The 28,000-nt window shown below is 45.1% G+C and overlaps 1 protein-coding gene across 7 annotated transcripts; it reads right to left on the reverse strand.

The window, feature by feature from the left end:
• Positions 1-28,000, reverse strand: usp20 (ubiquitin specific peptidase 20). 7 transcript variants are annotated; one of them, XM_071351751.1, is made up of 25 exons: positions 27,887-28,000; positions 27,097-27,205; positions 26,604-26,657; positions 26,450-26,512; positions 25,947-26,117; positions 25,476-25,584; positions 19,651-19,720; positions 18,341-18,454; positions 17,910-18,009; positions 16,419-16,923; positions 15,265-15,417; positions 14,879-14,991; positions 14,512-14,684; positions 13,756-13,850; positions 13,141-13,174; positions 12,992-13,037; positions 12,631-12,811; positions 10,561-10,687; positions 10,252-10,421; positions 9,626-9,707; positions 7,466-7,574; positions 7,272-7,374; positions 6,861-6,929; positions 6,189-6,367; positions 1-583 (listed from the first exon to the last, which is right to left on the reverse strand). In XM_071351751.1, exons 2-24 carry the CDS (start codon positions 27,175-27,177, stop codon positions 6,204-6,206), a joined length of 2,886 nt encoding a protein of 961 aa, XP_071207852.1. In that variant the 5' UTR covers positions 27,178-27,205; positions 27,887-28,000; the 3' UTR covers positions 1-583; positions 6,189-6,203. The 7 variants fall into 7 exon arrangements, with proteins under 7 accessions (XP_071207852.1, XP_071207854.1, XP_071207851.1 ...); XM_071351753.1 differs by lacking the exon at positions 27,887-28,000 and adding an exon at positions 27,799-27,884 and having other exon boundaries at positions 25,965-26,117; XM_071351750.1 differs by lacking the exon at positions 27,887-28,000 and adding an exon at positions 27,799-27,863.

A 28,000-nucleotide genomic window follows, 5' to 3' on the forward strand; every position in this document is an offset into this window, starting at 1 on the left:
TCTGAACATCCTTTTATTTCTTTACATTTAGTTTTTTTACATCAGTCCTTCTGTTGTCTCGTGAAAAGAAAAATGAGTGGCCCGACGTGTCGTCACTGAATGTCCTGTGTGGAGAAGAATGTACATGTTGACCCGAGTCGTCAAGCAGCAATTAACACTGACGATGTCACACTCCTCGGCATCATGGTCCCAAACACCACTACCTCCCTCCACTTCTCGTCTGAACACCTTTAACGATGACACACCTACTACACTAGTACAGCAGCTCTTTTGATTTAGACTTAACCAGCCAACCAACCATAGCTGCTAACAGCTTCAGAGACATGGTGTCACGCAATGTTATATTTTTCACTTAAAAATCTTATTAAGATTTATTCAATAAATAAGACCTTTTCACTACGATAGGATGATAATTGACAACTATGTCTTTCTGCACAGGTAATAGAATGAGACGCGTTTCTACGTTTTACAAAGTGCTCCTGACAAGGCTTCTCTTCACCCAGGTGCTTCTCTTCACCCAGGTCCTTCTCTTCACCCAGGTGCTTCTCTTCACCCAGGTGTAGGAGTCAGACAGACAGACGACCTAGAAGGGAGGGAAGGAAAAAAAAATGCTGATAAAAAAGGAAAATACACCAAGGGCATATGGAAATTGACTTTGTGTATTCTGGTATGTAAAGTATTTTTTGTAGAATTTAGGGATGTGACAAATTGAAAAATGTAAATGTTTAAAATGGCATTTTTGGGGAGTTTCCTTTAAAACTACAAGAAAATGTGATAAAATTCCATGAGAAATCCTATTGCGTGGTGTGACTGTTAGGGGGCAATGAAGTTCTACCGCAGTCATACAGTAGGCTTAAGGCTTCCGCATGCTTCTGTTTGGCTGGCGCCTAGCTGAGCTCGGCTAGGCTAACCGAACGAGTGTGCTCGCATAGCCCCTTAAAAGACCTTTGCTTGTAAATTGGAAAGAAAAGCGTCAATAGTACTGTTTGTCCATCTTGAGACGCCGTAGCCAGTATACACTTCCTCAAAATAGTCAGAATTAATATAACTCAGAACGCTTTTCCTGAGGATATCTTAGTCTCGCAATTTTACATCTAACTAAGATGTTTGGTACAGTATTTCTCAATGCAAAAATGAGCATGAAAACAAGTCATCTGTCATTGAATGACAACTTTTCTGAAGAATCCCTACTGTTGGCAAATCACAAATGAAGGGACATAGACTTCAGCTACCGACTTCGGCTTGCTTTAAGAAAAACATTTGTGTGCCCGAACTGAAAAAAAACTTTACCCAAGTCCAAAACGAACAAAAACGACAGATTAAATTGTCCCGAACACAACCGTGAATTCACATTGACTCAGTGTTCCTTCCATTTTTTATGTGCATTAGCAACTCACAACAAAAAATAAACATAGCCAAGTGATCCCAGTTCTTCTCCCTTCATTCACTTTTCCCCTCGGTAGGTGTCTCTCAATTTCGATCTGACCGCTCCCTCTACACACACTCTTGCTGGGTTTACTAACACGTTAGTTATAGTAACTATGTTGACTACGACGCTAATATGGTGACAAAGATGTAGGCTGTGTGTAGCGGTTATGATATGGTATGATATTGTTTGGCTTGGAAAGTTGATGTGCACTGATGTCCACAAGCAGAGGGAAAAGGTGAGGGGAGGTGAGAGAGCATACAGTGGGGAGAACAAGTATTTGATACACTGCCGATTTTGCAGGTTTTCCTACTTACAAAGCATGTAGAGGTCTGTAATTTGTATCATAGGTACACTTCAACTGTGAGAGACGGAATCTAAAACAAAAATCCAGAAAATCACATTGTATGATTTTTAAGTAATTCATTTGCATTTTATTGCATGACATAAGTATTTGATACATCAGAGAAGCAGAACTTAATATTTGGTACAGAAACCTTTGTTTGCAATTACAGAGATCATACGTTTCCTGTAGTCCTTGACCAGGTTTGCACACACTGCAGCAGGGATTTTGGCCCACTCCTCCATACAGACCTTCTCCAGATCCTTCAGGTTTCGGGGCTGTCGCTGGGCAATACGGACTTTCAGCTCCCTCCAAAGATTTTCTATTGGGTTCAGGTCTGGAGACTGGCTAGGCCACTCCAGGACCTTGAGATGCTTCTTACGGAGCCACTCCTTAGTTGCCCTGGCTGTGTGTTTTGGGTTGTTGTCATGCTGGAAGACCCAGCCACGACCCATCTTCAATGCTCTTACTGAGGGAAGGAGGTTGTTGGCCAAGATCTCGCGATACATGGCCCCATCCATCCTCCCCTCAATACGGTGCAGTCGTCCTGTCCCCTTTGCAGAAAAGCATCCCCAAAGAATTATGTTTCCACCTCCATGCTTCACGGTTGGGATGGTGTTCTTGGGGTTGTACTCATACTTCTTCTTCCTCCAAACACGGCGAGTGGAGTTAGACCAAAAAGCTCTATTTTTGTCTCATCAGACCACATGACCTTCTCCCATTCCTCCTCTGGATCATCCAGATGGTCATTGGCAAACTTCAGACGGGCCTGGACATGCACTGGCTTAAGCAGGGGGACCTTGCGTGCGCTGCAGGATTTTAATCCATGACGGCGTAGTGTGTTACTAATGGTTTTCTTTGAGACTGTGGTCCCAGCTCTCTTCAGGTCATTGACCAGGTCCTGCCGTGTAGTTCTGGGCTGATCCCTCACCTTCCTCATGATCATTGATGCCCCACGAGGTGAAATCTTGCATGGAGCCCCAGACCGAGGGTGATTGACCGTCATCTTGAACTTCTTCCATTTTCTAATAATTGCGCCAACAGTTGTTTCCTTCTCACCAAGCTGCTTGCCTATTGTCCTGTAGCCCATCCCAGCCTTGTGCAGGTCTACAATTTTATCCCTGATGTCCTTACACAGCTCTCTGGTCTTGGCTATTGTGGAGAGGTTGGAATCTGTTTGATTGAGTGTGTGGACAGGTGTCTTTTATACAGGTAACGAGTTCAAACAGGTGCAGTTAATACAGGTAATGAGTGGAGAACAGGAGGGCTTCTTAAAGAAAAACTAACAGGTCTGTGAGAGCCGGAATTCTTACTGGTTGGTAGGTGATCAAATACTTATGTCATGCAATAAAATGCAAATTAATTATTTAAAAATCATACAATGTGATTTTCTGGATTTTTGTTTTAGATTCCGTCTCTCACAGTTGAAGTGTACCTATGATAAAAATGACAGACCTCTACATGCTTTGTAAGTAGGAAAACCTGCAAAATCGGCAGTGTATCAAATACTTGTTCTCCCCACTGTATATGCTGTCATAGAAATAAGGCCACGCTCATTGAAATAGGCACCAACCGCCACTGGGTTACAACCCCACCTAAACATAGGCAGGTTCCAGACTGAAATATGAGACAAAAACAGGTAGGGGTGAAGTCAAACACAGGGAAAAAGAAAGCTGCATTTGGCACGTTATCTACTGGTTAAAAAGGGACACATTTTTGCATTCTAATGCTATTAACTGTATGTCTCAACTCCCAGTGATATTGATGAGGAAGACGCACTTGCAGTTCTTCATTTAGCAAATTACCTCGCAACTCAACTAGGCCATTGACAATGGCTGCATATCAACTGCAATCATTTCTGTAATCAGCGCTTTTGTCCCCCCAAAGGTTAACGACGAGGACGTGCGGAGCACTTTATATCCGTGGCAAATTATTTGAAAGATGCATATCCCCTCCTATTAACGTTACAGCATTGTTGTGTTCTGTAGGCATATCTGTAAAAAACAAAGTCCATTTTGATGATGATTAGGACCTGTTAGTGGTAGTTTTGTGATAACTGCATTGTGGTTTTCATTTTGTGGGGGGGGGGGGGGGGGGGGGAACAGAATATTTTCCGTCAGGGATTTTTTCTTAGCGTTACCGATTGAATTTGGTTTAAATGTTTTAACGTTCACACCTCTAGTAGAATTGCCTAGCTTTTGATGTTTTATTGTGCAAGACAAATTCCCCTTCAGGGCAATGATGTTCTATCTATCGCTCTCTCTCTCTACCTAGTTACAGTATCTGGGATCTCAAACACAGTTGACCTGATTTACAAACTGTTTATACATTACATGAAGTACATTACCTACACACACACACAGAGACCCACAAAGAATGTACAGGTAACTTACAAAAAGGAAAGACCGACATAAAGCTTAAAAATGTGGTGTTTTGTTGGTGGTGGTGGAAACCGCTGTCTCAGCCGCCACTCCAGAATCTCCCATAAGTGTTTAATTGGGTTGAGATCTGGTGCTCATCAAACCATTTAGTGACCACTTGTGCCCTGTGGATGGGGGCATTGTCATCCTATGAGGGTATAGCCATGCTAGTCAAAATAATGGCCTGCCCAGCATTTTTATTCAAGACCCTAAGCGTTATGGGATGTTAATTGCTTATTTAACTCAGGAACCACACCTGTGTGGAAGCACCTGCTTTCAATATACTTTGTATCCCTCATTTACTCAAGTGTTTCCTTTATTTTGTCAGTTACCTGTATGGCGTCATGAAAATGACCTGAGCTACGTGAGAGAACAGAGTGAGTGGACTGTACCAGACTGTAGCGGTACCAGACTGTTACAGGAGAATGACCTGAGATACGTGAGAGAACAGAGTGAGTGGACTGTAGCGGTACCAGACTGTAGCGGTACCAGACTGTTACAGGAGAATGACCTGAGCTACGTGAGAGAACAGAGTGAGTGGACTGTAGCGGTACCAGAATGTAGCGGTACCAGACTGTAGCGGTACCAGACTGTTACAGGAGAATGACCTGAGCTACGTGAGAGAACAGAGTGAGTGGACTGTAGCGGTACCAGACTGTAGCGGTACCAGACTGTTACAGGAGAATGACCTGAGATACGTGAGAGAACAGAGTGAGTGGACTGTAGCGGTACCAGACTGTAGCGGTACCAGACTGTTACAGGAGAATGACCTGAGCTACGTGAGAGAACAGAGTGAGTGGACTGTAGCGGTACCAGAATGTAGCGGTACCAGACTGTAGCGGTACCAGACTGTTACAGGAGAATGACCTGAGCTACGTGAGAGAACAGAGTGAGTGGACTGTAGCGGTACCAGACTGTAGCGGTACCAGACTGTTACAGGAGAATGACCTGAGCTACGTGAGAGAACAGAGTGAGTGGACTGTAGCGGTACCAGACTGTAGCGGTACCAGACTGTTACAGGAGAATGACCTGAGCTACGTGAGAGAACAGAGTGAGTGGACTGTAGCGGTACCAGACTGTAGCGGTACCAGACTGTTACAGGAGAATGACCTGAGCTACGTGAGAGAACAGAGTGAGTGGACTGTAGCGGTACCAGAATGTAGCGGTACCAGACTGTAGCGGTACCAGACTGTTACAGGAGAATGACCTGAGCTACGTGAGAGAACAGAGTGAGTGGACTGTAGCGGTACCAGACTGTAGCGGTACCAGACTGTTACAGGAGAATGACCTGAGCTACGTGAGAGAACAGAGTGAGTGGACTGTAGCGGTACCAGACTGTAGCGGTACCAGACTGTAGCGGTACCAGACTGTTACAGGAGAATGACCTGAGCTACGTGAGAGAACAGAGTGAGTGGACTGTAGCGGTACCAGACTGTTACAGGAGAATGACCTGAGCGAACAGAGTGAGTGGACTGTAGCGGTATCAGAATGTAGCGGTACCAGACTGTAGCGGTACCAGACTGTAGCGGTACCAGACTGTTACAGGAGAATGACCTGAGCTACCTGAGCGAACAGAGTGAGTGGACTGTAGCGGTACCAGACTGTAGCGGTACCAGACTGTAGAGGTACCAGACTGTAGCGGTACCAGACTGTTACAGGAGAATGACCTGAGCGAACAGAGTGAGTGGACTGTAGCGGTACCAGACTGTAGCGGTACCAAAAGGTCTAGTACTGAAGTGTTTAGTAGAGACAGGAATGTTTATGCTACATCATCCTGAGACCTGAGGTGGGTGGTTGTGTGTGTTTGCCAGTGGGAACCTATGCTGATGTTTGGGTTCTTGTGTATGGATGTGGGAAACCGTCAGTGGGCAGAGATGATCCTTGGGTGCGTGTGTATGTTTGCTTGTGCGTGTGTTTATAAAACAACACACCTGTGTGTGTGTGTTTGGGTGTGTGTGTGTGTGTGTAAACACAACGTGTTTAAGTGTGTGTGTCTCACCATTGTGTGTGTTTCTCAGAGTGCCCTGGTCTCTGCCTCTATCTTCCTCTCTCTGTGCAGGCTGTCTGTGTCGAGGGCTGGGGCCGACACTGTCTGTCTCACTGCAGTCTCAGGCCCTCCACCGTAGATACTGAGAAGATACTGCCACGTCTCCTCTGAGATCTGACCATAGTCAGCCCCTAGGAACACACACACGTGCGCGCATTAACACGTACAAATGAACACACACACGTGCGCACATTAACACGTACAAATGAACACACACACGTGCGCACATTAACACGTACAAATGAACACACACACGTGCGCACATTAACACGTACAAATGAACACACACACGTGCGCACATTAACACGTACAAATGAACACACACACGTGCGCGCATTAACACATACAAATGAACACACACACGTGCGCACATTAACACGTACAAATGAACACACACACGTGCGCACATTAACACGTACAAATGAACACACACACGTGCGCACATTAACACGTACAAATGAACACACACACACACGTGCGCGCATTAACACGTACAAATGAACACACACACGTGCGCACATTAACACATACAAATGAACACACACAGGCCCAGACCAATACACACAGGATCAAGCACACAGACAGACCGACCAATCGACACATGTAACAGCATATACTGCTTACTTTGCTTTAGTTGTATGTGTCCCCCTTTCATCACACCAATCTTACTGTTGTCAATAGGACCAGGGGGTTCTGAGAAGACAATGACAAGCACCCCCAAGAGCTTTAGTGTCGTTACTAAAGAACATTTCACACTGCATTTATTCCCTCTACATATCCGGGGCCAGTATTCATAAATCGTCTCAGAGTTGGAGTGCTGATCTAGGATCAGTTTAGTCTATTAGATCATAATTTATCAGATTATAGGTACAGGTGGGGTCCTGATCCTAGAACAGCACTCCTACTCTAAAACACTGTGTGTATATGGGAGGATACAATGCGATAATTATAGTGTATTAAGTCATCCTGATCTTTAGCTTCCATTGGTACTGTAATGCCTCTGATTAGAAATCAACCATTCTCATAGGATCGTACCGTTGTCTTTGCCCTTGACAAAGTTCTCCCACTCCCTGAACCACTGCATGCTGATACACAGGATGACTGTAGGAGCCTCCTCCGCCTGGAACTCTTTATTCAACTGGAGACAGACCGGGAGAACAGGTGAGGCCTTTGATACAGGACACACACTTACAGGCAAGTGCGCACACACAGTGACCCATCCCTCTTACCCTGATAAAGGTGTCTATTTCCACCTTTCTGCGTTTGACCAGAGCCTCTATCTCCACCTGGCAGATAGCACACACGTACAGGTGGTTCACTGCTGGGCCTCCTCCAAAACTAGGAGACAGACAGACAGACAGACAGTTAGAGAGTCTGATGGACAGAGAGACAGATGGACAGAGAAATAGATTGACAGTCAGACAGAAGCTGTGTTCAAATACCCATACTAACATACTGTATACTAACATACTGTATACTACATACGATTAGTTCATTTTAGTATACTGTAAACAAACAGTATCCTTTCAGTTGAGCGTACTAGCTCTTCTCCTGTCTATCGGAAGTTGATGCTGTTGCTATGCAACCTCTCGCTAGCTAGTTAGCATAACAAATGACTAGCTAGACATTTTACAACTTAGGGTGTGTTCTTAAATTCAAGCTGGAGTGCCAGAGTGCGCTCGTAAATTCAGAGCGTTGTCAGATTGTCCGTTTGTAAATTCAGAGGAGTAGGGTTGATTTGAGCGTTCTGACATTACAACGGCAGTCAAGCACCCAAGCTAACATTGGATAGCTTGCTAGCTACTTCCAGACACAAATGAGACCAATCTGGCCATTTTACTCGCCCTAGCAGAGCTGGTTAGGCAGTTTTCATGTTTTCCAGAGCGTTAGTGACTGCAACTGTGCTGCTGGCAACAGCACGTTTATTGACACCGGCCATATTCAACGGGTGTTGAGCTCTAGTAAAATCATTATTCTGCGCTCTGGTACACTCAGACGAGAGTGCTATGAAATCAGAGTAGATGGCCAGAGCGAATTTACGAAAGCACCGAATGTCCATTGAGAACGCACAACGACTATACCATTTAGCTAAGCTAAGAACGACGGGAATAATCAAGTCAATAAACGTTGGGTAGTTAGTTAGATGACCTATAGTTAAAATATTGGCAAGTTTGATGTATAAGTAGCCAAATAACATTAGGTAGCTAGCTAACAACATACCGGTACATACTGCTGTAATCATATGCTATGTGGTTCGTAAGAACAGCGTAGCTAACAAATTGTCTTATTTGAAAAGTCATTACTTTATTACATTGCTCAACATTTTCTTAACATTTGTCATAATTAGTTAAAGCAATGAATTTGTATCCGCTCTCGTACTTCAGCTGCATATTTTCCTCCATTTTTTCAAATATGAAAACGATCTGAAGCCACGCCCATTTTCTGAAGAATTGCATTATGGGCCCTAAAGTATGGAAATAGTGTCCTCTGTGTGTATACTTCATATTTTGGCGAATGTAGTGTGACATCCGGGATCTTTTGGCATACTAACTATATCCATACTATGACCAATAAGCATACTATATACTCAATTCACGTCACAAATAGTATGCTTAGTGCGGTTGGTATGAGTATTCGAACACAGCTAGACAGTCAGTTAGACAGAGAGACATGTTGAAAATCAGTTAGACGTGGACAATCAGTTAGATAGAGAGACATGTGGACAATCAGTTAGACATGTGGACAATCAGTTAGACAGAGACACAGACGGACAGTCAGACAGAGACACAGATGGACAGTCAGACAGAGACACAGACGGACAGTCAGACAGAGACAGATGGACAGTCAGATGGCCAGTCAGTTAGACAGACGGACAGTCAGTTAGACAGACCGTCCGATGGACAGTCAGTTAGACAGACCGACAGTCAGTTAGACAGACCGTCCGATGGACAGTCAGTTAGACAGACCGTCCGATGGGCAGTCAGTTAGACAGACCGACAGTCAGTTAGACAGACCGTCCGATGGACAGTCAGTTAGACAGACCGTCCGATGGACAGTCAGTTAGACAGACCGTCCGATGGACAGTCAGTTAGACAGACCGTCCGATGGACAGTCAGTTAGACAGACCGACAGTCAGTTAGACAGACCGTCCGATGGACAGTCAGTTAGACAGACCGTCCGATGGGCAGTCAGTTAGACAGACCGTCCGATGGACAGTCAGTTAGACAGACCGTCCGATGGGCAGTCAGTTAGACAGACCGTCCGATGGACAGTCAGTTAGACAGACCGTCTGATGGACAGTCAGTTAGACAGACCGTCTGATGGACAGAGACAGATGGACAGTCAATTAGACAGACAAGTGGGTAGGAAGACAGACAGTCTCATCTTACCTGTTGTACAGGTACTCCCATACATTCTGCGGCAGGATCACCACCAGGTCGTCTATATAGTGGTACTTGTTGGGTGGGATCCCTGGACAAAACATGTGAAGAAGATTATTTCAATGAGGTTGTGCAGGGGGTTGAGAGTGGTTGTGCTGGGGGTTGAGAGTGGTTGTGCTGGGGGTTGAGAGTGGTTGTGCTGGGGGTTGAGAGTGGTTGTGCTTGGCATCTGATGGTGGGGTTGGTGAGGGCATAGAAATAGAATCCCTAGATCCTCAGACCAGATCAGTGGAGGCTGCTGCTAAGGGGAGAACGGCTCATAATAATAGCTGGAATGGAGTAAATGGAATGGCATCAACAATATGTTTTTTATGTGATTGATACCATTCTATTCACTCCATTCCAGCTGTTATTATGAGCCATCCTTCCCTCAGCAGCAGCCTCCACTGGACCAGATGGGTGGAGTTTGTACTTTTGGGACTACTCTATTGGTTCCAATGTGCCAGGAGGCTCAATCAAGCACATCTTAGAGTATTTGAAAGAAAACAAGTACTACTTGAAGTGAGCCCAGGTCTAGATTGAGTCTGGTTGATGTTCAGGATGGGTTCTGGTGGTAGGTCCAGTACAGTACTGACCTCCGTGCTGGCAGAGAAAGGTGTGGTTGCTGATGGGCCCTGGCTCAGTGAAGGTGTTGAACTTGTTGAGCCACTCTCTGGAGATGTAGAACTGCAGCAGGCTGGGCTCCTTCATGTTGGCTAGAGCAACAACCTTCTGCCTCTCCCTCACTGACTCCTCACTGCTCTTCCTGTGGGGACACACACACGCATGCAGGCACACATATACACACACATGACCAGACACACACACACATACATTACTAGTTCTGCAAAACAGAAATACATTGTTATTATCATTGTAATGTGGTATGAAGGTTAGAGTCTCGCCTGTAGAAGAGCACATAGGCCTCAGCATTCTGCACCACCGTCTCATGGACCTCTGTTACATACTGGTCATCAAACTCATACCACTGACCGTTGATCACGTTCTGACAGTACGCTATGTAGTGACCACCTGGGGGGGGGGCAGAGAGAGAGAGAGACAGAGACAGAGACAGAGACAGACAGAGAGAGAGACAGAGACAGACAGAGAGAGATGCCATCTATGCCATCAAAAGGAACATAAATTTCAACATACCAATTAGGATCTGGCTAAAAATACTTGAATCAGTCATAGAGCCCATTGCCCTTTATGGTTGTGAGGTCTGGGGTCCGCTCACCAACCAAGATTTCACAAAATGGGACAAACACCAAATTGAGACTCTGCATGCAGAATTCTGCAAAAATATCCTCCGTGTACAACGTAGAACACCAAATAATGCATGCAGAGCAGAATTAGGCCGATACCCACTAATTATCAAAATCCAGAAAAGAGCCGTTAAATTCTACAACCACCTAAAAGGAAGCGATTCCCAAACCTTCCATAACAAAGCCATCACCTACAGAGAGATGAACCTGGAGAAGAGTCCCCTAAGCAAGCTGGTCCTAGGGCTCTGTTCACAAACACAAACACACCCCACAGAGCCCCAGGACAACAGCACAATTAGACCCAACCAAATCATGAGAAAACAAAAAGATAATTACTTGACACATTGGAAAGAATTAACAAAAAAACAGAGCAAACTAGAATGCTATTTGGCCCTAAACAGAGAGTACACAGTGGCAGAATACCTGACCACTGTGACTGACCCAAACTTAAGGAAAGCTTTGACTATGTACAGACTCAGTGAGCATAGCCTTGCTATTGAGAAAGGCCGCCGTAGGCAGACATGGCTCTCAAGAGAAGACAGGCTATGTGCACACTGCCCACAAAATGAGGTGGAAACTGAGCTGCACTTCCTAACCTCCTGCCCAATGTATGACCATATTAGAGAGACATATTTCCCTCAGATTACACAGATCCACAAAGAATTTGAAAACAAATCCAATTTTGATAAACTCCCATATCTACTGGGAGAAATTCCACAGTGTGCCATCACAGCAGCAAGATTTGTGACCTGTTTCCACAAGAAAAGGGCAACCAGTGAAGAACAAACACCATTGTAAATACAACCCATATTTATGCTTATTTATTTTAACTTGTGTGCTTTAACCATTTGTACATTGTTACAACACTGTATATATATAATATAACATTTGTAATGTCTTTATTGTTTTGAAACTTCTGTATGTGTAATGTTTACTGTTAATTTGTATTGTTTATTTCACTTTTGTATAATATCTACCTCACTTGCTTTGGCAATGTTAACACATGTTTCCCATGCCAATAAAGCCCCTTGAATTGAATTTAATTTAATTGAATTTAATTGAGAGAGAGAGAGAGAGAGAGAGAGAGAGCGAGACAGAGACAGACAGAGAGAGAGAGAGAGAGAGAGAGACAGAGACAGACAGAGAGAGAGAGAGAGCGAGACAGAGAGACAGAGACAGAGACAGAAAGAGAGACAGAGACAGACAGAGAGAGAGAGAGAGAGAGAGAGAGAGAGAGAGAGAGAGAGAGAGAGAGAGAGAGAGAGAGAGAGAGAGAGAGCGAGACAGAGACAGAGAGAGAGACAGAGACAGAGACAGACAGAGAGAGAGACAGAGACAGAGACAGACAGACAGAGACGGAGAGAGACAGAGACAGAGAGAGACAGAGAGAGAGAGAGACAGAGAGAGACAGAGACAGAGAGAGAGAGAGACAGAGAGACAGAGAGGGAGAGGAAGGAATTGCAGAAATGTAGATAAAGGTATGCTGTGAAATCAACAGTATTCATCAGTGTGCAGCTATCTATTTATGTACCATGACCTCCCTTTAAGTACCCTGCAGCTGAAAGTTACCGGATGTGATAAACTCACATTTTTACATGAGTTGACACACATTTTGAGTTTCACATTTTGAGTTGAATCAAAACCTTGAAGCCTAACAACCATGTTCCCTAAACGTCAGGTAGTAAGTACAGTCAGTCAACTGTTACTCACTGCCTGCGGTGCCATGGTGACAGATGACGGACAGCAGGTCGTAAGTGGTGATCTGGGAGAGGCTGTCCTTGGCCAGGAAAGGTCGGAGCTCGAGTCCCTCCAATGGGAAGGCCACGTGACTGTTGATCTTGAAGGAGTACATCACCTCATGACGAAAACGCTTCAGGTGAATGCACAGAATCTGTACACACACAAAATGTTTCATGTAGATTTCCTGAAACAAATGCATTATCTTAACGATGAAAATCAACAACATTACACAACTTCGGTATCTTTAGTCGCTTTGATAAAGCTTGTTTTATCTTCTATGCAGGATGTCAAAGTCTGAGATAACAGAAGGGGACAAAGATAAGAGCGTTACCTCAGGTAGCTGAAGTACTTTGCAATATTTAACACCATTTCTCAATCTGCAAGATAAGTGAAAGAGTATTAAAATGTGTGCTGTAATGTGATCTGTATTACCAACTAGGCAGATTAATCTCCTAACTACAAATTCTCCAAAATACTTACTTTCTACACTTTTCACAGCTGTACATGTTGTCCCCTGCAAAACAATTAATTAAGAAATGACTGAAATTATTTCACGCCGAGATTTGGTTTTGTTTTTTTATTTTTATTCATTAAAGCAAAAAATTAATTATTAAAGCTCAATAATCCTATTGAGACCAATGTCTCTTTGGCAAGGGAGCCCTGCATCACAAAGAGTGCGCTGTGATAAACAGTATCTAATGGTTTTAACGCAGTGGCAGCTGCATTCATATAAATAATGTCGCAGTAATCCAGGGCCGACAGGAACGTTGATTTAATGATCTGTTTTCTACTATGAAGCGAGAGGCACCATCTATTTCTAGTGAAGAAACCCAGTTTTATTCTCAGCTTCTTAGTTAACTAATCTATATGCTTTTAAAAGACAACTTATCACCCATCCAAATGCCTTGGTATTTCTAAGAGGGATAACGCTCAATTTGCAGACATGCAAATCTGTGGAGTCAATGTTGTGGGCTCTATAAAATAACATACACTTCTTCCTAATTCTGAACCAGTTTAAAGTTAACAAGATGTAACGACCAGTAGATCAGGGATGTTAAGGCATTTTATTGGACAACTGTATATTTTTGAGTTTACCTTTGAGCTCATCAGCAGCAAAGAAGGCTGCGAGACAGTCCTCCAGCGTTACCATGGGGCCCCAAAACCAGCTGGGGATACAGGACACCACAAACCTGCAGAGGGGGGAGTGGGGGGGGGGGGTATACAGGAATAAATAGCAAGTAGTATGTAGCTGTTACATGTGGTTTAATACTTGTTACAAGGTCGTTACATACTAGGTAAGGTTATTCCCTTGGAATGAATCATGGCAATGGTAAGTCTTACATTGCACAACTGGCTGTTGCAGATAGAAATGTAAAGAATAGAGCTGACACCATTCCTTGTTCTAGATGACAGTCAATCACATCTGTTCTACACAATACATTTCTATCTGAAGGTTCTGTAATGTTGCACCCTCTTGAACCGGGCCCCAATGCTAGCCCCATCCATTGACCCCTACCCCATCCCCAGCTCTCTACCTCTATCCCCAGCTCTCTACCCCAGCCCCAGCCCTCTACCCCCAGCCCCAGCTCTATACCCCCAGCCCTCTACCCCCATCCCCAGCTCTCTACCCCATCAGCTCTCTACCCCAGCCCTCTACCCCCACCCCCAGCTCTCTACCCCTAGTCCTCTACCCCCATCCCCAGCTCTCTACCCCTAGTCCTCTACCCCCATCCCCAGCTCTCTACCCCCATCCCCAGCCCAGCCCTCTACCCAGCCCAGCCCTCTACCCCCATCCCCAGCCCTCTACCTCCAGCCCCAGCTCCTACAGCTGCCTTCCCCTGACCCCCTGACCTGCGTATGGAGTCCATGATGTAGGTGATCCAGCCCTGGGAGCCGTAGACGTCCAGAGAGACCCCGGTCTTGGCTGGGAGGTTCTGGTGGATGGAGGAGTGTAGCTTGGCAAGGTCCTCCTTACCTGGGATGGGCAGAGACAGGTCCTGGAAGGTCTCCACAGTGGTCGAAACCTAAAGGGGGGAAGGGAGAGGAGAAGAAAAGAGAGAGAGGGGGCGATGAGAGGAAATGGACCAAAACTTCTGTTAAAAGAGGTCAACATTCAATATTCATGTGACAGTACTGAGGTTCCAACAGAGGTAGTAAAGCAGAGCTCCTATGGGAGTGTCGCCCCCTGGTGGTGGTCCACACACACAGCACAGCTCACCCTGTCACAGGTCAGACACTGGACCAGGCTGAGGATGGAGCCGTCAAATATGTCTGAGATGACGCTGCGGTAGAGAGACTGTTTCTTCTTCTTGGCACCCAGGATCAGCTGGGCTAAGAGGTAGATTATGGGAAATGGAGTGAAATAGTTTGTGTGTGTGTGAGGCGGTAAGATGTGTCTCTGTGTTTGTGTGGGAGAGTGTGTGCACACGTGACTGTGTGTGTGTGTGTGTGTGTGTGTGTGTGTGTGTGTGTGTGTGTGTGTGTGTGTGTGTGTGTGTGTGTGTGTGTGTGTGTGTGTGTGTGTGTGTGTGTGTGTGTGTGTGTGTGTGTGTGTCAGTGGTGTGCGTGTCTGTGTCTGTGTATGGACGAGGACACCCCCCATACCTTTCTTGAAGGAGTATGTGGGCCCTGCAGAGCGGAGGGTGCTAGAGCGAGGGGGGCTGGAGGAGAGTTTCGCTTGCAGCTCCTGGACCGTACGGACAGGGCTGCAGGGGCGAGACTGGGGGCGCTGCTGCATCGATGCCTCGTTGTCTGGCTCTGGGTAGAGGAGGGTAGGAGAGGAAAGAGGAAGAGGTGGCTTTTAAGAGATTACTCACAAATCACTACAACCGGTCACCACTACACACACACACACACACACACTACATTTTCTACTTCCACCATTACCAAAAATCTCAAATCTAATCAAAATCAAGCTTTATTTATATGGTACATTTCAGACATGGATGCAACAAAATGCGATTCACAAAAAAAACAATGAAAATAAAAACATAAATATTTACTACACAACAAACAAGAAGATAACAAACTAAAGAATAACAAAAAATGAATGACTAAAGAGCACCCTAAGGAAAAGCAAAGCTAAAAAGGTGTGTTTTAAGATCTCTTTTAAATATGTCTACAGTTTTAGCTCCCCTCAGGTTCTCTGGCAGGCTATTCCAGACGCAGGGGGCATAGTAACTAAAGGCTGCCTCTCCATGCCTCTTGGTCTTAGACTTTGTGATAGTTAAAAGGCCAGTGCCAGAGGACCTGAGGGACCTACTGGGTACATAACTTAAAATCATGTCTGACATGTTTTGGGGTGCACAATCGTTCATTGATTTAAAAAACAATAGAATAATCTCCAAATGAATTCTAAAACTCATAGGCAGCCCGTGCGGAGAATTTAAAACCGGTGCATAATGTATGCTCTCTGTCTGGTCCTGGTCAGTACCTGTGCGCTGCAGTATTCTGTATGTTTTGCAGTTAACCAATGGATTTCTTGGGTAGACCAGACAGGAGAGCATTACAACAGTCAAGCCTGCTTGTAATAAAAGCATGTATAAGTCTCTCTGTATCAGACTGAGAGAGAAACGGACGCACCTTGACAATGTTTCACAGGTCGAAAAACAGCTATTTTGGTCACATTCCTAAGGTGTGACTCAAATTTGGGTTCAGAATCTAAAATGACACTTGTTTAATCTTTATTGCCTGTGAATTAAAATATGCGTACAGATTCTCTTTCTGTGCTTTGGCTCCAACAATAACAAAGCCCATACCTGGAGTGTTGCTGCTCTGCATCTGCCCCTGTGTTTGACTCTGACTAGGGCTCTGTGGTCTAGGGGGGGTCCCCTCCTCCTCCTCCGCCCCCCTCTCTAGAGACCCCTTCTCGGCCGCCGCCGTATCCACATCTGCGTCCTCGTCCATCTCCTGGGAGCCTCCGTGGAGGGGTGAGCCCAACACCCTCTTCTCCTTCAGCCTCTCTTTCTCCGAGATGGGCCCTTCTGTCCCTGGTCGCCCCCCAGTGCCTGTCCCCCCTCCTCCCACCCTCGGCGACACCCCGCACTCATCCTGGATGAGCAGCCCCGCCTCCCCCAGCCCTCCTCCTTCTCCCCGGTCGCTGCTGGCGCCTGAGTCGCAGGAGAGGAACTCGTCCTCGGCGGGGGAGCGGTCGCTCCCGTCCCTCCGCTCGTCCCCCTCACCCCCCCTGCCGTACTCTGCCAATGGCTCTTTGAGCTCCTCGTGGAGCTGGTCCATCAGACAGCGCAGAAACTCCTGGGTATCCTATGTAGTAGTATACAGTGCGAGAGGGAGAGTGTGTGGAACTGTCTTATACACTCAGATCACACACACACACACACACACACACACACACACACACACACACACACACACACACACACACACACACACACACACACACACACACACACACACACACACACACACACACACACACACACACAAATAGGTAGAAGAGAGGAGGATGCTGCTCTATCAAGTAGAAAGAGAGAGGGGATATTGGTGTGGGAGGACTACGAAGCAGGGAAAGTGTGTGTGTGTGTACAGTTCTTTGGAAGTTTGTTCCCTGCAGCGCTTAGGCACAGAAAGCCATTGAGAGTGTGTGTGATGGTGAAAGAAGGTGACGCATTAAGAGAAACAGAGAGAAAGCATGCTGATCACACAGGCTCAACACAACACTAATTTCACAGCAGTTTTGTCATTGTATTTTTCAACAGCAATCAAAACCAAAAGTCACATACACACAATCCCATTCCAATCAACCAAACACCCATTAAGCCAAGCAGTAACATCAAAATGTCCTCTAGTTACTGTGTGTTAGTTACAGCATGTCAGCGTCCCAAATGGCACCCTATTACCTATATTGTGCACTACTTTTGACCAAATCCATAACGCTATGGTCAAAAGTAGTGCACTACACAGAGAATAGGGTGCATTTGGGAAGATCTCAATTGCATACTCTTCATGTCCTCTCTCCTCGGAAAAAGGACGCGAGGAGTATGCAATTGAGATCTTCCCCATTTCACTGTCTTGGCACCTTACTTCCAGGTATCACTGACAGGGTTAGGCAATCAGCAACACAACAATCAACCTATGAAACTTCACTGTCCCTGGAGGTCCATTTGGTTTGTGGCAACAGTGGTTATTTTGGGGGTATGGGACAAGGTAGAGGTGGGTTAGGTCAGGGGTTAAAGAGAGGGGCCAGAGGGGGGTAGGGCTAGGGGTCAGGTCATCATTTTGTTTCCTACCTGCTGGGAGCTTGCCCCTACCTGCTGGGCGTAGCCACGGAACATGGGGTTGACCAGCTTGATTCCCTGGGACAAACTGGTGGGGACCACATAACTGGGCCTGGAGGAAAGAGAGAGTCGTGGAGGAAAGAGAGAGATACAGAGAGAGAAAGAAAGTGAGAGTGAGGGGATGAAGAAGAAGCAGAATGTGTAGCAGACCATGACTAAGCAAGTAGACTCATTAAACATACGTTAAGATGTTAAGGGATAGCCCCCCTTGTGAAAGTGTCCTGGGGTAAGATGTATTTTCTTCTATTACATAGGTCAGACAGTATCATTTAAAAACAGAATTTTGCTGCATTCTTGTGAATATCTAGTCCAAAAATGTGCATGTTGAATGGTACATACAGACTGTAACATTCAACATATTAGCATGTCCATTGGTACACTACCGTTTCTTGTGCCAGAGCTCAGAGATTAGTTTCTGGTAGCTCTTGCACAGCGCAGGTTTCTTGTCTGTCCGCACCAGTCCACTGCAGTCCAGGAAGAACTGAGTGAGAGGAGGACTGGAGATGGATTAGAGGGGTTAGGGGAGGGACGGAGAAGAAAGAAAGAACTGGTCAGTTGGAGATCCAATCTATGAAAACTAACACACTGGCTTCTGCTGAGAAGAGCAGTCCCTACAGGATTCCACTGAGATTTTTCTGCAGGCTAAAATGATTGATTTTGCCTCGACAATTATGACATTTTGCATTGCAATATGCAATGATTTTGTCCAATTTGTTTGCAATAAATGTGCAGTGATTGGTTGAAATTGCGAGCCCTCTTCTTGTACTGCAGTAATTGGTCAGTCTTACGTGATAACATTGCGATGATTTTACTGTTTATGCGGGTGATTGGTCAAATATGCAAGCCCTCGGATAATACACTGAGTATAGCAAACATTGGTAACACTTTCCTCATTTTGAGTTGTGCACCCCCTGCCCCCTCAGAAAAGCCTGGATTTGTCGGGCATGGACTCTATAAGGTGTTGAAAGTGTTCCACAGGGATGCTGGCCCTTGTTGATTCCAATGCTTCCCTGTTGTGTCAAGTTGGCTGGATGACCTTCAGGTGGTGGACCATTCTTTATACACACAGGAAACTGTTCAGAGTGAAAACCCCAGCAGCGTTGCAGTTCTTGACACAAACCGGTGAGTAACAATTGAGACATGGATTATGTATGCGTGCCATGCAAAGGGTGAATGGGAAAGACTAAAATATTTAAGAGCCTTTGAAAAGGGTATAGTAGTAGGTGCCAGGCGCACTGGTTTGAGTGTGTTTCCTGTGGAACGCTTTGGACCCCTTGTAGAGGCCATGTACTGACAAATTGAGGCCGTTCTGAGGGCAGAAGGGGGTGTAATTTAATATTAGGAAGGTGTTTCTAATGTTTTGTACACTCAAGAGTACGTTAGAGAAAGACCCCACTGAACGATTCAGTACGTTAGAGAAAGACCCCACTGAACGATTCAGTACGTTAGAGAAAGACCCCACTGAACAATTCAGTACGTTAGAGAAAGACCCCACTGAACGATTCAGTACGTTAGAGAAAGACCCCACTGAACGATTCAGTACGTTAGAGAAAGACCCCACTGAACGCAGGGAATTGTTGATTTTGCAAAAAATTCTGCTATTGCAGAATCGTGGAAGAACTGGAAGACGAATAAACATATGCTCACACACTTTCAGCTTTAAATGACGAAACGAGACAGGAAGTGACCTCACCAGTTGGACAGGGCTTGAAGAGCTGCGTTCATGTAGCAGGAGTTACCGATATTCTTCATCCCTGTCAGACCTTTGAGAAAGATGTAGGTAAAAAAAGAAGAAGCTAATAACGTCATACAGGTATATTTACAATATTATATGGTAGGGCTACGATACAAGCCACTCCACTGTTTACACCTAACATTTGGAGAACAGGCCTACATACAGCATGTGGGATCTTCATTTGACCAGTTTCTCACAGGAGTAAAATATTCCTGGATGATTCGATTACTCTAAGTGATCATTTATTATGGGAAATTAGCTTTGCTAGGCTACAGTAGGCTATAGTTTAGGTGTGTGATCTAGTTAGAAAGAACTGCAGGCTTTCAGTGAATTTATGTAAACCACAAGGGTCATTTTAATTTCTTGCAGCACATGAAAAATTATCTGCAACAACAGAGTGATCAAATTAAGATACATCTGTTAGTGAAAATGCATGACATGAACCCTGTCAGTTAATATTGACCGTCAGTCTATTACCATTGTCTGGTACGTACTCTTAGGCCCCAAAGCAATTATATTTCTCCTAACCCAGAGTTTGTCTCATCAGGCTCTCAGATAATTTGGGAGGTCCCTGACAAAATCAGCTTGGCATAATTCACTAAGGAATAGACCTGCTAAGCGTGTCATCTAGAGAAAAGGATGAACAAAACGATTGTTCAGAGCTCTATATGTGATCGTATGTTACATTTGTAACATAATGTTACATTTAAAATGCAGACCATATCTGATGGCTATGGTTGTCACCCATAAAGAGAAAACTTTGGGTTGAATGCATTTAGCTATGTAACTGACTAGGTATCCCCCTGTACAGGCTAAGGGGATCAGTTGAACTGTGTATATGTTGGACAATATACAGTGCATTCGGAAAGTATTCACACTCCTTCACTTTTTCCATATTTTGTTACAGCTTAGTTCTAAAATTGATTAAATTATTTTATTTTTCCTCAATCAATCATGACAAAGCAAAAACAGTTTTAGAAATGTTTACACATTTATTACAAATAAAAAACTTAAATATTACATTTACATAAGTATTCACACCCTTTGCTCAGTACTTTCTTGAAGCACCTTTATTACAGCCTTGAGCCTTCTTGGGTATTACGCTACAAGCTTGGCACACCTATATTTGGGGAGTTTCTCCCATTCTTCTCTGCAGATCCTCTCAAGCTGTCAGGTTGGATGGGGAGCGTCGCTGCACAGCTATTTTCAGTTCTCTCCAGAGATGTTTGATTGGGTTCAAGTCCGGGCCACTCAAGGACATTCAGAGACTTGTCCCGAAGCCACTCCTGCGTTGTCTTGGCTGTGTGTTTAGGGTTTTTCTCCTGTTGGAAAGTGAACCTTCGCCCCAGTCTAAGGTCCTGAGCGCTCTGGAACAGGTTTTCATCAAGGATCTCTCTGCACGTTGCTTTGTTCATCTTTCCCTCGATTCTGACTAGTCTCAAATCAAATCAAATTGTATTTGTCACATACACATGGTTAGCAGATGTTAATACGAGTGTAGTGAAATGCTTGTGCTTCTAGTTCCGACAATTCAGTAATAACCAACGAGTAATCTAACCTAACAATTCCACAACTACTACCTTATACACACAAGTGTAAAGGGATAAAGAATATGTACATAAAGATATATGAATGAGTGATGGTACAGAACGGCATAGGCAAGATGCAGTAGATGGTATAGAGTACAGTATATACATATGAGATGAGTAATGTAGGGTATACATTTACATTACATTTAAGTCATTTAGCAGACGCTCTTATCCAGAGCGACTTATATCAACATAAAGTGGCATAGTTTAAAGTGGCTAGTGATACATGTATTACATAAAGATGGCAAGATGCAGTAGATGATATAGAGTACAGTATATACATATACATATGAGATGAGTAATGTAGGGTATGTAAACATTATATTAAGTGGCATTGTTTAAAGTGGCTAGTGATATATTTTTACATACATTTCCATCAATTCCCATTATTAAAGTGGCTGGAGTTGAGTCAGTATGTTGGCAGCAGCCTCTAAATGTTAGTGGTGGCTGTTTAACAGTCTGATGGCCTTAAGATAGAAGCTGTTTTTCAGTCTCTTGGTCCCTGCTTTGATGCACCTGTACTGACCTCGCCTTCTGGATGATAGCGGGGTGAACAGGCAGTGGCTCGGGTGGTTGTTGTCCTTGATGATCTTTATGGCCTTCCTGTGACATCGGGTGGTGTAGGTGTCCTGGAGGGCAGGTAGTTTGCCCCCGGTGATGCGTTGTGCAGACCTCACTACCCTCTGGAGAGCCTTACGGTTGTGGGCGGAGCAGTTGCCGTACCAGGCGGTGATACAGCCCGACAGGATGCTCTCGATTGTGCATCTGTAGAAGTTTGTGAGTGCTTTTGGTGACAAGCCGAATTTCTTCAGCCTCCTGAAGTTGAAGAGGCACTGCTGCGCCTTCTTCACAACGCTGTCTGTGTGGTTGGACCAATTCAGTTTGTCCGTGATGTGTACGCCGAGGAACTTAAAACTTACTACCCTCTCCACTACTGTCCCGTCGATGTGGATAGGGGGGTGCTCCCTCTGCTGTTTCCTGAAGTCCACAATCATCTCCTTTGTTTTGTTGACGTTGAGTGTGAGGTTATTTTCCTGACACCACACTCCGAGGGCCCTCACCTCCTCCCTGTAGGCCGTCTCGTCGTTGTTGGTAATCAAGCCTACAACTGTAGTGTCGTCAGCAAACTTGATGATTGAGTTGGAGGCGTGCATGGCCACGCAGTCGTGGGTGAACAGGGAGTACAAGAGAGGGCTCAGAACGCACCCTTGTGTTGAGGATCAGCGGGGTGGAGATGTTGTTACCTACCCTCACCACCTGGGGGCGGCCCGTCAGGAAGTCCAGTACCCAGTTGCACAGGGCGGGGTCGAGACCCAGGGTCTCGAGCTTGATGACGAGTTTGGAGGGTACTATGGTGTTAAATGCTGAGCTGTAGTCGATGAACAGCATTCTCACATAGGTATTCCTCTTGTCCAGATGGGTTAGGGCAGTGTGCAGTGTGGTTGCGATTGCGTCGTCTGTGGACCTATTGGGTCGGTAAGCAAATTGGAGTGGGTCTAGGGTGTCAGGTAGGGTGGAGGTCGTATGGTCCTTGACTAGTCTCTCAAAGCACTTCATGATGACGGAAGCGGTAGTCGTTTAGCTCAGTTACCTTAGCTTTCTTGGGAACAGGAACAATGGTGGCCCTCTTGAAGCTTGTGGGGACAGCAGACTGGGATAAGGATTGATTGAATATGTCCGTAAACACACCCGCCAGCTGGTCTGCGCATGCTCTGAGGACGCGGCTGGGAATGCCGTCTGGGCCTGCAGCCTTGCGAGGGTTAACACGTTTAAATGTTTTACTCACCTCGGCTGCAGTGAAGGAGAGCCCGCAGGTTTTGGTAGCTGGCCGAGTCAGTGGCACTGTATTGTCCTCAAAGCGAGCGAAAAAGTTATTTAGTCTGTCCGGGAGCAAGACATCCTGGTCCGCGACGGGGCTGGTTTTCTTTTTGTAATCCGTGATTGACTGTAGACCCTGCCACATACCTCTTGTGTCTGAGCTGTTGAATTGCGACTCTACTTTGTCTCTATACTGGCACTTAGCTTGTTTGATTGCCTTGCGGAGGGAATAGCTACACTGTTTGTATTCGGTCATGTTTCCGGTCACCTTGCCCTGGTTAAAAGCAATGGTTCACGCTTTCAGTTTCACGCGAATGCTGCCATCAATCCACGGTTTCTGGTTTGGGAATGTTTTAATCTTTGCTGTGGGTATTACGTCGCTGATGCACTTTCTAATGAACTCGCTCACCGAATCAGCGTATTCGTCAATGTTGTTGTTGGACGCAATGCGGAACATATCCCAATCCACGTGATCGAAGTCTTGAAGCGTGGAATCAGATTGGTTGGACCAGCGTTGAACAGACCTGAGCGCGGGAACTTCTTGTTCTAGTTTCTGTTTGTAGGCTGGAAGCAACAAAATGGAGTCGTGGTCAGCTTTTCCGAAAGGAGGGCGGGGGAGGGCCTTATATGCGTCGCGGAAGTTAGAATAACAATGATCTAGGGTTTTACCAGCCCTGGTAGCACAATCGATATGCTGATAGAATTTAGGGAGTTTTGTTTTCAGATTAGCCTTGTTAAAATCCCTAGCTACGATGAATGCAGCCTCAGGGTGTGTGGTTTCCAGTCTACATAGAGTCAGATAAAGTTCGTTCAGGGCCATCGATGTGTCGGCTTGGGGGGGGAATATATACGGCTGTGATTATAATCGAAGAGAATTCCCTTGGTAGTTAATGAGGTCGACATTTGATTGTGAGGAATTCTAAGTCAGGTGAACAGAATGACTTGAGTTCCTGTATGTTGTTATGATCACACCACGTCTCGTTAATCATAAGGCATACCCCCCCGCCCCTCTTCTTACCAGAAAGATGTTTGTTTCTGTCGGCGCGATGCGTGAAGAAACCAGCTGGCTGCACCGACTCCGTTAGCGTCTCTCGAGTGAGCCATGTTTCCGTGAAGCAAAGAACGTTACAGTCTCTGATGTCTCTCTGGAATGCTACCCTTGCTCGGATTTCATCAACCTTGTTGTCAAGAGACTAGACATTGGCGAGTAGTATGCTAGGGAGTGGAGCGCAGTGTGCCCTTCTCCGGGGCCTGACCAGAAGACCGCTTCGTTTGCCCCTTTTACGGCGTCGTCGTTTAGGGTCGCCAGCTGGGATCCGATCCATTGTACTGGGTGGAAGGCAAAACACAGGATCCGCTTCGGGAGAGTCATATTCCTGGTCTTAATGATAGTGAGTTGATGTTGCTCTTATATTCAGTAGTTCCTCCCGACTGTATGTAATGAAACATAAGATTACCTGGGGTACCAATGTAAGAAATAACACGTAAAAAAACAAAATACTGCGAAGCGAGGCGGCCATCTCTGTCGGCGCCGGAAGTAAGCCCAGTCCCTGACGCTGAAAAACATCCCCACAGCATGATGATGCTGCTACCACCATACTTCACCATAGGGATGGTATTGGCCAGGTGATGAGCGGTGCCTGGTTTCCTCCAGATACTTGTCATTCAGGCCAAATACTTCAATCTTGGTTTCATCAGACCAGAGAATCTTGTTTCTCATGGTCAGAGTCCTTTAGGCAAATTCCAGGCAGGCTGTCATGTGCCTTTTACTGAGGAGTGGCTTCGGTCTGGCCACTCTACCATAAAGGCCTTATTGGTGGAGTGCTACAGAGATGGTTGTCCTTCTGGAAGGTTCTCCCATCTCAACAGAGGAACTCTGTCAGAGTGACCATCGGGTTCTTGGTTACCTCCCTGACCAAGGCCCTTCTCCCGATTGCTCAGTTTGTCTGGGCGGCCAGCTCTAGGAAGAGTCTTGGTGGTTCCAAACTTCTTCCATTTAAGAATGATGGAGGCCACTGTGTTCTTGGGGACCTTCCATGCTGCAGAGGTTTTTTGGTACCCTTCCCCATATCTGTGCCTTGACACAATCCTGTCTCAGGGCTCTACGGACAATTCCTTTTACCTCATGGCTTGCACTGTCAACTGTGGGACCTTATATAGACAGGTGTGTGCCTTTCCAAATCATGTCCAATCAATTGAATTTACCACAGGTGGTTGTAAAAACAATCAAGTTGTAGAAACATCCCAAGCATGATCAATGGAAACAGGATGCACCTGAGCTGGAAAAAGTGAAGGGGCCTGAATACTTTCCAAATGCACTGTATTCTTTACTGTTATTGGGTGCCATGATGACGAGAGGGGGGGGTCAGAGGTTACCTCTAGGTTTGAGGTCATCCTCCTCCGACTCTGACCCCTCTTCTTCTGCCACCGCGATGGGCACCGCCTTCAACGGGCGGTGGTGACTCACTGGTTGATGAACTGCATCCTGGGGAAATTATTTGTCGTCATTAAAAAAAACGAATAAGAACATAAGTCTGTGTGCCTGTGGGAAGCCAATTAAAATATAAAAACATAGAATCGGCTGCATTTCAGCTCACAAGTGTCAATGTGAGCTGATCAAAATTAAACATAGTTGAGTAAAACTTTATAATAAATAAATTCTTTATACACAGTACATAATGCAGTCCTTCTGAATAGTTTATGAACCCTTGCTAAATTAAAAGATGTTAGCCATAGTTGATATAGGGCCAATCCCAAATGGCTCCCTATTCCCTATATAGTGCACTAATTTAGACCAGTGCCCAAATGGCACGTAAACATAGTATAGTTGAATATAGCTGAGCTGACCTTTGTGCGATGGCGTACCTGGTTGTCCATAGCTTTACAGTGGTGGGGAGTGTGTGTGGCAGACATAGCAGATACCACTGCAGGCCTCTGCTCTAGAAACACCTCCCTCTCACACACATAGCACCAGATCCTGAATGTTGTCAGGTTTACTGTCAGGTTGTGTTTCTTAGTCTAGGGGGGAGAGACACAGAGACACACACTCACACACAAAATAAGCTTTGAAAAACATTTTTGTTGCATGAAATACTAGGGTGGCAGGTAGCCTAGCGGTTAGGGAGGCGAGCCAGCAACCGAAGGGCTGCAAGTTCAAATCCCGGGTCCGATGGGAAAAATCTGGCAGGAAGTGAGCTGGCAACCGCAGGGTTGCTGGTATTAAATCCTAAATGCTGTTGCATATGTGTCTCTCTGAGGAGGTGGAAGTCAAATTTCGGTTGAGCCAATAAAGTGATCTTGAAATGGCATCTCTCGCAACCCAAAGAAAAAAAGCTCTGAGCAGAATTCACCTGAGCGTGTAGGGTGCTGTGATCTGAAAAGGATTCTCCACAGCCAACATATGGACACTCGCTCTGAACAAAATAAAAAATATAAGTAAAAATATATATATCATGGTCCACAGAATATCTGAAACAGTGAAGAAAAGCAGACTCTGCTGTTTACCTGAAGACAGGCCCAGAGGTTGGGACCTCCTGCTACACATAACTGGCAGGTTCCCTTCAAAACACAAAACAATTATACAGCACCATCTCCTGTGTGATTTTGTCAGACCACCAGAATGTATTGTACATTTTGTGGGACTTAGGGCCTTTTAGACCAGAAAAATATGTGAAGGCAAATCTAGAAGACATGACTCAAGAGTAAAAGACATGACTTTGGTCACATTGCACCCATTCCATACATATTCTAGATGCTTGACACTGCGAGAGCTTGGGGATATAAGGCTATATCTGCAAAAAGATGATTCTGAGATAATTGTCTTTAAAATTCCAACCCCTGACTATAATGGTGTCAGCATTTTTCATATTGTATTCTTTGAACTTTAACAATATGAATTTAGGTATTTACAGTACAATTTTGAACAAAATACAAATAGGACCTTATAGTCCCAAGCTCGACTGGGAAAATCTCTTTAGAAACCATCCTTTTCTCTTACCTTGGATTTCTGCAGAAGGTCCTCCTTGGTGACCTCCCCTATGGATTCCAGGTGGGGACAAATGTCCCCCAGGTCACTCATGTTTATTCAACTTCTTCTAAAGATCTAGCTAATAATACAAAAAAATATGAATCTGACATTTTGTTTGGGTAGATAAAACAATACATTCAAGCAAGCTGACATCAGTAAGTGGCTACAACAAGTAGACACACTTCAATCAAGGGGTGTGTCTGACTCTGCAAGAGTAGACTATTACAAAACGTATGTCGAATTAGTCGTACTGTAGCCGACAATGATGCTCTTTGGTTTAGCTAGCAAGCTAACGTTACTCTACTCACTCAAAGCTTTGAAATTACTGCATTTACTAGTAACTAGCTACCTGACAACCCATCGACATTCTAGAAATGGATAATCAATTAATTCATCTAACTATCGCACATCAGCCAACACAGGTACACTTTTTTTATTTTATTAAATCAATTCCTGCACTATGGTTTGGCTAAAGAGACACCGACATCTGACAGCTCTGCTGCAAACTGAAGGCCCTGTTTTTCCACGCCTAACTAACATCAGAAATCGATGATGACATCGACAACAAATACATGAATCTCAACAAATGCTATTTACCAACACCAGGCGATGTCACAACAATATTCAGATACGTTCATTTAAGGGGAAACGTCGTTAAAAATAGGTAAACACCTAGCTAGCGATGGTATCCTGGCTAGCTACTGTGGCTGTTGTACGGAATAGAGATACCCCATCCCACTTGCTCCCCCGCCCAACTCACACATTGGTTTAACGTCAGTGTTGTTATGCTCCACGTCAGCAAGAACTAGCAGCTTGTTGCTTTATTTCATCGGGATGTTGTTTCGATTCTTTATGACACAATTTACTGGAATAC

The sequence above is a fragment of the Salvelinus alpinus genome, chromosome 18 (assembly GCF_045679555.1).
Source record: "Salvelinus alpinus chromosome 18, SLU_Salpinus.1, whole genome shotgun sequence".
Lineage (NCBI taxonomy): Eukaryota > Metazoa > Chordata > Actinopteri > Salmoniformes > Salmonidae > Salvelinus > Salvelinus alpinus.

Excerpts from the sequence above, each read along its gene's own strand:
- usp20 (XM_071351751.1), bottom strand. The coding sequence starts at position 27,177 with ATGAGTGACCTGGGGGACATTTGTCCCCACCTGGAATCCATAGGGGAG. Across the intron at positions 10,422-10,560 it reads GCCTATGTGCTCTTCTACAG|GAAGAGCAGTGAGGAGTCAG; the intron begins GCGAGACTCTAA and ends GTGTCCCCACAG. Across the intron at positions 6,930-7,271 it reads TGTCAAGGGCAAAGACAACG|AACCCCCTGGTCCTATTGAC; the intron begins GTACGATCCTAT and ends TTGTCTTCTCAG.